The sequence below is a fragment of the Nilaparvata lugens genome, chromosome 2 (assembly GCF_014356525.2).
Source record: "Nilaparvata lugens isolate BPH chromosome 2, ASM1435652v1, whole genome shotgun sequence".
NCBI classification, from domain to species: Eukaryota; Metazoa; Arthropoda; class Insecta; order Hemiptera; family Delphacidae; genus Nilaparvata; species Nilaparvata lugens.
In genome coordinates, this window is record NC_052505.1 from 16,562,551 (window position 1) to 16,574,633 (window position 12,083).

At 33.7% G+C, this 12,083-nt stretch overlaps 1 protein-coding gene across 5 annotated transcripts in view; it reads left to right on the forward strand.

Annotated features, from left to right (window-relative positions):
• The window catches only part of LOC111052242 (protein lingerer), a 50,084-nt gene that overhangs the window by 358 nt on the left and 37,643 nt on the right, over nucleotides 1-12,083 (forward strand). For 4 of the 5 annotated variants that reach the window (XM_039420700.1, XM_039420702.1, XM_039420703.1 and 1 more), the window contains exons 2-5: nucleotides 3,210-3,359; nucleotides 5,581-5,661; nucleotides 7,200-7,313; nucleotides 8,444-8,747. In XM_039420700.1, the coding sequence (XP_039276634.1) occupies nucleotides 3,243-3,359; nucleotides 5,581-5,661; nucleotides 7,200-7,313; nucleotides 8,444-8,747 (616 nt within the window). In that variant the 5' untranslated portion in view covers nucleotides 3,210-3,242. Of the gene's footprint in view, nucleotides 1-6; nucleotides 24-3,209; nucleotides 3,360-5,580; nucleotides 5,662-7,199; nucleotides 7,314-8,443; nucleotides 8,748-12,083 lie in introns of those variants that run through there. The other variant, XM_039420701.1, reaches the window with a different exon arrangement.

Below are 12,083 nucleotides of genomic sequence, written 5' to 3' on the forward strand. Positions count from 1 at the left end.
TAATTATTTTGAATAAATTCAAGGTTACTATAATTATTTCCTATTCTAATAATTATTTAGTTTTTCAGGAATAATTTTGAAACAATCAAACCATACTCGTTCGTATTACATTTTATACCCAAACCACTTCTTGTCATTTTCACTAGCATACAAAATGATGGCTCTAGCCGTCTGGTGGCCAAGGCTCAAACAAAGTACAGCTCTGATGTAAATGGCGTCTTCCCCCACATGGCTGTTAATATCCCGGGTTAAAAATCAATTTTGACATTAAAATTGATATTTCCAAGTTTTTTCTTTGCCCGAATGCTTTTTCTCAAAGTAAGAAAGCTTTTTCGTAACTTCTGTACCTTCTGATGTGAGCGGTCATGAATGTGGCACTCGTATCTATTGTCCACTATTGCCTCTATTGGCCAATAAATGACGGCTTCGTTTAGTTACTCTAACCTCTTATTAATTTATATTATTAACACCATTTCAATAACTATTGTGAACGTTATTGGATTTTTAGAAATCCGCCCATCTTGAGCTCATTCTAATTTTCAAAGTTATTTCCTGTTTTGCCAATCTTACAATACCGTACAGTCAACGAGATTGTCACATTTGATTGAAATTTGATTTTGCATTTATTATTGAATTCTTTAAATTATTACTTCGTATTCACAAATCATCCAAATATTAATAGATTTTTTTTTATCCAAACCTATGTGAGAAAGTGAACACTTTTGGAAGGTAACTACCCGGTTAGGTTATGAAATTATCTTATATGTAGTAAATACAATTTTTATTTTAGGGCTTGTATTAATATTAATTCAAAAAGTTGTAATGCATCCACTTAATTGTTTAATTACATTAATTTGTTGCTATGAAAGTCTAAAACGCAATTATAAATTAGGAAGTAAAACAGTTTCAGCTGAAAGTTTTTAGGCTAGGTTTATTATTGCTCATGAATTAATTTATTTCTTAGTTCCTTCAGCTCAAATCACAATTTTCATTCAATCTTATGATTATCATCATTAATCTGGTATTTAGTAGTCTCTTTTAAATTATTATTGTTGTAACATTATTTGATTTCAGAATGTTGTTCTTTGCACTTGTGTTAAGCTTTTAAAAATTATGTTAGTGTTAGAAATAATGTATTATCTATAATTATCTGATTTATTTATAATTATCTACTCAGTTTTTCAAATATATTTTCTCTTTAGTGTAAAATTTCAAATATCCGTAATCTGCCTAATAGGTGAAATAGGTACCGGTATTCTACAAATTTATATTAACTTACAGGGTAAACCTTATAGTATAAGGTTTTATACTAAAAATACTAAATATTAAATAATAAGCTTGTGGCTTATTAAATCTTCAATTTTAAGTTATTTTTTCAAGAATTATTTTAATTTTGATATGAGTGTTCTTCTTTTAAGTGCAATAATAACTTTCTTTTAAAATACAATGTTTTGGCCCATTCAAAATTGATTTATTTTCAAAATTTCGTTTAATATCAATCAGATGATCTCCTTCAAACATAAATGTTCATCCGCTTGAATTAGACGTTATCATTATTATTCAAACTTGAGAAACTAAAAGTACGGAGTTACGGAGGTAGTGGGTTTAGCCTTTCAGTTTTTGGTTAACTTTTCATTTTATAGTTTATAAGTTATCTAATATTGAAGGTTTCCAAGGTATTTTTAGTGATTCTATTACGTTTTTATTATGTTTTTTTATACTTTGTTTAAGAAATAGTGTTCAGAATTATCTATTATTATTAATATAATAAAGTAGGTTATCTTTAAAAGTTGAGATTGCCGGCCGTTGAACCTGTCGTTAATTGCAAATTGTAATTTGTTTTGCAAATTGTTATCTAATTTGATAACAGGTACCGTATGGCCAAACTTTTGCTGAGCATCCTCCCAATATTTTATGCATAATTGTCTACACATTCAATCCTGTTTAATATATCCAATTATCAGTTATCCGTTCCTGAATGATTTCAATTTACAATCTTATTATTGTAACTAGATCTAGTTATTTGATTTCGTTTTTAAACATTGATTTTCATAATTGCTTTTGTGAGTTGTTCACTATTTGAACTGTCTATATAATGAGAAATTAACTGCATTCAAGTTTTATCTAATCATTTTACTCTTCCCAGTCCGTGTTTACATCTAAGTAAACATCAAATCTAAGATGTTTACATCTAATCTAAGTAAACATAATAGAGTTGTATGCAAAAACGTAATATCAAAGTTTTATTGTGAAAGTTTTCTTTTCTGATTAAACATGAATGTATCATAAGGCACAAAGTTCAAATATATCAGTGCATCCAACACATTTTACTCGAATTAGCGGTATCTTTTTTTTCGTAAATTGATTCAAATTAAGTAGATATTTTGTTACAAATTACTAACAACCAACAGTATTCTTATTTACTAGGTTACTGATTTTAACAGCATTTTATTGCGGTCATTGTTTTGAACATTGAATATTTGATTTAAAGAATATATATATTTTTTTATTTTGTTGCATAACTCCACTAGAACCAATTTGAGATGCATTCTTTTCGGAAAACGCCCTATCTGATTAGATTTTCTGGCATATAATCATGATTAAAACTTAACAGGCTTATTATTTTGATCAAAATAGTAAGTTTAGCTGCTTTTATTTATTCATTTTGAAACCATAGGGTATAGCATATCATAGAGAAACAATAGCGTAAGTAGATATCCCATGGTTAGGGCGTTTATGTCGCATTTTTTACTGTTATCTCAAGCCGATTACTGTCGATTTTTACTTTTTTGACCGGGTAAGAGTGTATGAACGGCACAATATGAGAGACTACCAGCGTCATAAAGTTTCACAGGAACTACATGGACTATCAGCTTGAGATAACAGTAAAAGTTGCGACATAAACGCCCTATATCATGTAATATCTACTTATGCTATTGTTTCTATATGCCAATATCCATATTATTAATATGACTGATAATAGCTAACACTTAGTATTAGTGTTTAATTTAAGAGTGATTTCTCAGGGTTTGAAGTTTTGCTTTTGAATGTAATATTTCGATTCTTATAATCGATTTATTAATGTGAAAATCGTTTGGGAATGAATGAAAATTTCATCTCAATCGTAATAGCATATTTATAATTAATATTTCTGAGATGTATTTGAATATTGTGTTGATAAACCTTAATTCAGTTTTTTTTGTTGACAGTGTAAATAGCAGTGTACATAGATTATTAGGAAGATGAGCACAACAGCACGTACCACTCGTACGAGTGGGAAAGCTACAAAAACAGAGAACAACAGTATTCCGGTCAAGCCGCCAAAATCGGAAGTTAAAACAGAACCTGTCAAAACATTGGTACGCATTAGAACATATCAGTTTTCTCTAATAGTTTTCATAAATGAACAGGTCATGTCCGAATTGGAATTGCTCTTCTGTGAGAATATTTACAGACTATTGGCTGAGATGTTTTCAAGAATAAAAAATGTTTTCGCCCCACTTGGATATAATGAGCTGGTTTTCATGCGTCATAAGGAGGCCGAAAATGATTGTTTTCCGACCAGGCCGGTAAAATTTTTACGGCCCTAGGGCTGTAAAATAACCTTGAAGTCAGCTGATTCTGATTTGATGTGAACGTGTTTACAAAATGGTTTATGAAACGGAATCAGTTTATGCTTATAGAATTGAATAAGTATTCTGCAATAAGATACTATCATTTTATTCGGATAAATGAAATAAAGATAAGATATATATTATGAACTATTCAAATTCGATTTTCAGAGTAGGATTAAACTTCCGAAGTCAACGACAACAAGCATTGTTGTCGTTGACATTCAGATTTGTCAAATTTCAAGTGTGCTAAAACAGCTGATCAAAAAACTTTTCATTACTTGTGTTTATTATTCAAGAATCAAAACATTTACAATAATATCATCTTATTGTTATTTGGAAGAATACAAAAGTATAAACTCAACCTCTTATATAATTGAACATAATCTTTTAGGTTATTTAGACAAATCAGAATAAAAAATAAACATCCTTGGATAATTTCCTGATATTCAGATTACCTCAGATTTGCTAGAGCTATGACCTTCCTGTTTTGCTTTCAGAAGTGTCTAATAAACAATTATTCTCATATTTATTTATTGTTTATTTTTCTGTGTGGCGAAAAATAACGTTCTCACCATGGGCAAAAATGTTTTTCCGGCTCTCAATCTAGTCCTCGGCCTACGGCCTCGGACTTGAAAACCGATTTCGAGCCGGAAAAGTCTCATTTTCGGCCCTAGGTGCGAAATATACTATTATTGTCACAAACAAAATAATTGCATTGACAAAAGTCACTTCATAAGGATACAGTAGCATTGATACATTATATACAAGTACACGTTATAAATTGTAATACGACAAATAGGCTACTTGAATATTTTAGCTATGGATAACAGTAACAGACTAGCATTTCCTTGATTGAATAAAATGCTTTATTCTTCAACCATCCTTTTATTGCTCTCTTAAAACTATCTAGAACTATCTAATTCCGTACTTCCAGTGATAACCTGTTGAAAATTTTCACTCCTATATAGCAGAACATTTTTTGTGTTTTGGCAAGCCTAGCACGGCTCAGATCAATCTGACAATCAGACTTTTGGTGACACTTCACACTAGAACTAAACGTTATAGTTTCAGTTTTGCTCTCATTAACAACCAGCCCGTTTGCAGAGAACCAGACGTCAGCTCTTTCTCTCATATAATTCATTATTATGGAATTAATATTAGGAGATCAAGTATTAATATAGGAGATCATCATTAATAATTAGGAGATTGTTGGAGCTAAGCAGAGTGGTATCATCTGCATATAGCACTGATTTAATTGGAACATACTTTGGAAGATCATTTTATTCACATGAAGCGTTATTGATGGTTAGATGTTGGTCACAATGACCAATAATGAGTTTTCATAAATGTCCTCTAGAAATCATAAAACAATATTATATTTATATTATTCACTTGTATTGAGCTACTTTGGTAGTTTTTAATACTTCTACATAGTCTACAAACAATTTGGCAACGGTGTGGAGTTAGAGAAGGATAGAGCTATCTGCTTTGACAGTCAAGGATAGCAAGCCAATGTATATCAGATACTGACTATAGTTCCTCATTCAACTCTTATGTTAATTAAATGTTTTGAACAAATTGAGACTTGAATCCTTACAATTCCACTCCTAAGAAGAAAAAAGGAATATATATTCGAGGAAATGCTTGAGGAAACTCCCAGAAAAGCTGTTACCATCGGTTTTTTGTATGTTATTGTTTGCTTCAATAAACTTTGCTTAAATAAGAACAATATAAAAACCTTGTAGTACCCTTTATTATTAAATCTTTGTAATATTACGACTAGTTTCGACCCTAACTTAGGTCATTTTCAAGTAGCTCATGTAAGTGAGGTGTTTCTTGATTTGCTTTACATAATGTGTTTGCTCAATTTCTTTAATTAGTAATATTATACTCAAACTAGGTACAACTTGGCAATAACTCTTGTAACATTTGATTTTGTTTCTTATATATTTGTATTGAATTGCAGCCAACACCCGATCAACTTCGTTTTGCACAAATTATTGGTTCGAAAAGTGACGATGCTACTCTAAAACAGAAAATAAAACAGGTGCGTACTATTTTTATTATTGAAGGAAATAGGCCTACTGTTTGCTCATTGTCTTTGCTCAGATGTTTACCAGTTTTAAATTAGTGGTTACTTCATTCAATCACTGATACATTCACTTTAATTGAACATTTTGCTATTATTACGAATTATGATATTTGATTTATTTTATTCAAGTTTATTTAATAACATTTGAATGGGGTTTCGAGTGGTGGGGGTGAGGGGTTTCAATATTATAAATCCTTGTCTTAGAACCTTTGGTGTATTCACACTCAGTGGCGGCGGTTGACCAGAACAGTTGGGTGGGGCTGGGCAGTAGGGGTGCTTTATGAAGCATATTCAACTTTACAAGTTTTTATACAGGTAGTCTATGTCATTATCCTAAGAACTAAATCGAAACAACATAATATTATGTAACTCACCAAAAGACTTGCCGAAATAGACACTACAATATTGGATTATTGCTAGACAGATGAATATAAGCAAATATCAGCACAAAAGTAGCTGATTAACTTATTACTTTATAAAATGATAGAACAACCTGTTTGCCAATTCGGATGCAATTCACAAGATGGGATGTAAACAAAGCTATACCAGCGCACAGCAGTCCAAGCGAGAATAGTGTGAATGAACGTTCAATGGGCCAGCTCAAACGGGTCCACTTTGGCTCCGTATACCGATGCATTGCTCCCAGCCAGTCCAGCGCCGCCGGCTTGCGTTGCCTTACCAATAAGCTCTTATGAGAGCTAGAAGGGCCTGAATTCTGGGGCCCTTCAATGAGCTAGGTAATGATTCGTGGCCATCGTTGAACTCGTACGTATTCTACGATGGTCACGGATGATTTGCATGATATTTCAACGAGAGCTTTCTCCAGTAGACAGTTTAAAATAATTTATATTGTATTTTATTGAATAATAACTGATAACCACATAACCTACAGCATTTTAAAATGAACTTTACTGGTTCATTTGGGTCCACTTGGCCCTTATTTATTTATTAGATAGAGCGAACAATACAATAGTCGGAAAAGAAAAAACAGGCTATTGCCCAAAACTTCTTCAATTTCCTGATTTTGTCACAAATCGTCCAAATATTATGTAGGTTATGTTCACTTCAATTTCAACACCAAATCCTCAATCTGAAACTATGAATCAGAATAAAACAAAGAATTTCAAATTTAGATAAATTGATAATGAAACTTCCGTTAAAACAAAAACCAAACTTCAAATATTCACAAAATATAGAATAAAATCACTTGAATTTTGAACTCGAAAATATCACTTTCACCATAGCTACAACAGCTCAAGTTTATTTTATGGAAGTGCCGCCACTGTTCACACCTTAATTTATTAGTTACTATATTGTTACTGAATATGATGATTGAATTGATGAAACTAATGAATTTGTTGATTGAGAAAGAACTTGGTGAAATACGGTATGTGTTGACAATACTAGGAGTAAAATGTACAGATATGGGAAATTATCTGTTGCTGTCAGTATGATGTAGTGTTGATGTTGTATGGATGGATTTTGCGTTGCAGGCGATGGATGCCACCAGGAAAACAGAGGATGAAGTCTCTACAGCTTTATTTGACTGTGATAATGATCTGAACCGTGCAATTACATATTTGCTGGAAGACGGCGATCAAAGGCAGGTCAGTATCAACTGCCCAAACTTACATATGATAAAATCTCACACAAGTGATATTATTAGATTTGGAAATGAGTGATGTGGTTGGATCGGGAATTCGAGTGCAGAAGCTGGACCCGATAACATGAATTTGTAGCCTATGACTTTCTTGTTTAATCGAAAATTGTTCGAATCATGAATAATGTTTTATAAAGCTCAACCAAGATCTCAATTTCAATTTTATAATACGAGGGCTGATTGAAAAGTTTTCGACCCACCCATGAAGATGACGTAATAAATAGTATAGATGTATTCTATCGATAACTTTGATTACATGCAGGATATTACCTGGTTAGATGGTGTTTTCATGTTGAGCTTTGTTTTATTTATGTATATGTATTTATGAGTGTGGAATAAATTTGAATTTGAATTAAAAATAAAATAAAGTGCCGGTTGAATTTTAATCATGATTAAATTCACGAGAACCAATCAGAGAAGCTTTATTTTTGAAAAAGACTGAAAACTATGAAAACAAAATGATGCAAGAAAAGTATGAACAGTAAGAAGTAATCGTTGAGATTGATTAGATTTCTCAATCCATAATTATATACTTATGAGGCTATGAAAACTAGAATTCAAATAAACTTGACTTTTGATTTCAAGTTTTCAAAATCACTCATTTAAATCAAACATTAAAAAACTTGAGCACAAGTAAATTCACTTACTCACTTATTTATTGGCGCTACAGCTCATTCAGAGCCTTTACCTCTTTCAAAAAGCTTGTCCATCGGCAGCCTCACATCTCCATCCCCTGACACCCAGCCACCTAATATCGCCCTTTACATCCCCCAGCCAACGCTTTCGCGGACATCCTCTCATCATTTTTTCTCCTGGGTAAATTTAACTAATGTAACCCCATACTTATGTATGTGTGTGAAAATGGGTGGCCGTATCTATGTGATTGTGCTGTGGTCAAAAACTCTTGCCCCGGTCGAGATTCGAACTCGGGTTCTCTTGATTACAAGACCGGCGCGTTATCACTTACTCCAACGACCCACCCAAATATGATTATATAGTAATTTGATTATAATGCAGTATGATTATAAAAAATCCACTCAGTATGATTATAATTAATTTAATTGTTGTTGTATTCAGAGCGAATGGCTTACAAAGAGCAAAAAGAAGAAGAATAGGACAGCGAGTGTGTCGAAGGCGGACGGTGTACTGAACAATCACGTGAGCAGTGGAGAGGGCGACGAAGACTGGGACACTTGCACAGCGCCTCCGGAGGCGGTGAGTGGCGGAGGTGGTGGAGGCGGCGGCGGAGGCGGCAGCTCAATGGGCGGTCGAGGACGCGGAGGCGGCGGTGGCCAGGACAGCAGGGAGCGACCGAGGCAGCGCGGCGGAGGCGGCGGTCCTCCACGCATGCGCGGCCGCGGGTCTTCAGACAACAGAAGCTGTAAGTCTAATAACAATTCAATTGTTTTACTGTAATGCATTTGAATGACCTAAATTTTAATCAAGTTTCAAGTTTTTATTGGGCCAGTTGAACATAGAAGTTACATATAGCCATGTCACAATTCACATTGAAGAAACATACAATAAATTGCACAGGTACAACAAATACAATAAACAGTAATAAATAAAACAGATCAGTTGAAGCAAATTTACAATTAGATCAGATAATTTAGTGGTATCCTGTACTTGTGCATTATTTCAAATAGACAAAAAATAACATTATATTAAATTGACTAAGGTGTTGTGATCAGCAGTAATGAATTCCTCCACTGAATAAAATGGATTCACAATCAACCAGGATCTAAGTACTTGGAGAAAACGTTTATATGGCAAGGATCTAACTTGAGTTGGTAGCAAGTTATGGAATTTGTAGCCTACCACAGGGTAGCTCGACTTAGACTTTTCAAGTCTGCATCTTGGAATAAATATACTCTCACGGTTTCTGTGAAGTAACTGTGAATGTCATTGCTTTTTGGTAGCCTATCTTGTATCTGATGTGTATCTTTCAAACATTGGTAGATGAATTCATTAAAGACTGATAGAATACCATTTTTAGAAAGAAGAGGCTCACAGTGATCGAGATAGCTCGCCCCAGAAATCACCCGGACCGCTCTCTTCTGAATTAACAGCAATTTAGAAGTGCTAGATGCATGACCCCACAATTTCAAACCATAACTCATCCTCGAATGAAAAAAAGGAAAATAGGCCTGTCTGACCACCGAAATTGGCAGTTCAGACATCAGCCTTCTCAGTAGATAGACAATGCTGCTGAGACTGGAGCACACCATGTCTATATGAGGTTCCCAGAGTAACTTGGCATCAAGAGTGAATCGGACCGACTGCAAACACTCACTGACCTCTGATAGAGAGAACAATATACCGGGTGCTCACAAATGAAATAGACAACTTCAATAGCCTGTACAAAATTAAACTGGTGTATTTCAACATAGTAAGTGATATAGGTTTGTAGGGAATTTCTTAAAGTTTATGTTGGTAGAACTGTTGCTGGCTATTGTTGGCTGCTCCGTGTTACAACTGCCAGTTTAGTTTAGCAATATGGCCGCTACTCAAGTTGTATATAAAGTTGTACGTAACATTTTTTGTCAAGAGATGCAACATTGTCTTGAAAATGACGACACATTGTTTAATCACCTAATTTTCAGTGATAAATGCACTTTTCACATTATTGGAAAAGTTAACAGACATAATGTACGAGTATGGGGAACAGAAAACCCAAGAGAGACTTTACAGCATATACGCGATTCTCCTAAAGTGAACGTGTTTTGCGCTTTATCTTGTGAAAAGGTTTACGGGCCTTTCTTCTTCCAAGAACCATCAGTAACCGGAAGAATTTATCTGGACATGTTAACCGAATGGTTAATGCCTCAACTCCATGAAGATAGTTTTAACTTCATTTTTGTACATGATGGAGCTCCGCCTCACTGGTACTCAGACGTCAGAGGGTATCTGGATGAACATCTTCCTAGACGATGGATCGGCCGTGCAAGTGAGGAAAACGTTGTGTTTCAGCCGTGGCCACCTCGTAGTCCGGACCTAACGCCCTGCGACTTTTTCTTGTGGGGCTATGTAAAAGACAGAGTTTTCGTACCACCGCTTCCTGTTGATATCGATGATCTTAAACAACGAATCACAAATGCTCTTGCTACAGTTAAACGTGAGATGTTTAGTCGTGTGTGGTCAGAATTTGACTACCGTATTGATATCTGTCGTGTTGCAAATGGTGCACACATTGAACATCTGTAAATTTTCAATAAAAACTTCAAGAATTCTTCTATGTAATCATGTAAGTAATGATCTAAACTTTTAAATAATAAATTCTCTACAAGCTATTCAAACTGTCTATTTCATTTGTAATCACCCGGTACTTTGGGTTTTTGCCTCATTCAGAGTGTCTAATTAATTTCAAAGAGTGACCCATTATTATTTAATCATCAATGGGCTGTAGTAAACAGTAAGAGTGTTGTGAGGTCCACGTTATAATAGCAGTGTAGAAAGATAGGTGAACAGCGTTGCCGATTCTCTGCCTTGCCACTGTCTTGAAATAGAATAGATGTCTTTATTTTACCGTAGGAGGGCGTCGTTAAAGTGCAACCGGCCCTCTCTTACACTCCACCCTCAACTCTGCCTTACATAGAGAATACCGGTTTATCTGATGTAATATTATACTGTTCATTATTGCTTTGAATAATAAATTGTATTTATTTGTCAAGAATATATATTTTTCAATGATTAGCGTAAATAATACATTTTAATAATGTTGAGATTATATCTTGTTAATTAATTCCTGCAAACTTTGAACAAATTAACTATCCTAGAAAGCTCAAAACAATAGTACACAATTGGTTGATGAGCAAAGGAAGACAGAACATAGAAAACATTATTTCAAACAACTCATATTTTCAAATAACCACCTAATAAATTACTAGACACTTACTAATTACTAATCCTCACACAAAAAACAAAACCTACTCCAGAACATGGTACGCCATAGTGGAGTAGGTCAATTTCCACACAGAAAAAACTAAACATGTAGAAGACACATAAGAAATTTATGGGACTAACTATCTAAAATTTTCTGTAATTGATGTAGTAGTTTTAGTTCTTTTTTGGGAAATAAATTTTATAATATATAAAAGTATACTTAGTTTACTTTTTGATAGTTTTTCATATTGTTAGAAAACCATCTGACTGTTGTTGATAGATTATATCTCTACATGTTGAAAAACTATCTGGCAACATTGCGGTGCTAGACAAGGATAACGCTATATGCTATGTCGAATGATAGACGAGGATAGCAAAAGCAATGCTAATCAAGTACTGCCATCATAACGTGTACCTCATTATAGCCCAAAACTTCTTCTCCTCATATTCCCTTCATATTAAGGTGTTGAGCTCATTGAATGAATTCATTCCGGTAAACATTAATCCTATACTATTAAACGAGCAATTTATGTTTATATGTTTATATGTTTGTATTTCACCGGATCTCGAAAACGGCTTTAACGATTCTCACGAAATTCAGAACATTTATACGTTTATAATATAAAAATTCGATTGTACTAGGTCTCATCCCTGGGAAAACTCGCTAAAGGACATTAAGGCTGTGCAAAGGCTAAAAATGAACTTTTTACTCGTGATATTTTTCTAAGTTTTTCGATTTGTATATCATCAAGCTATCAAAATAAAAAAGTTTTCTCAGGAAAACTTTTTTTTCTGATCATTACTTTTTGAGATATGAGCGCCTAAAGTTTGAATT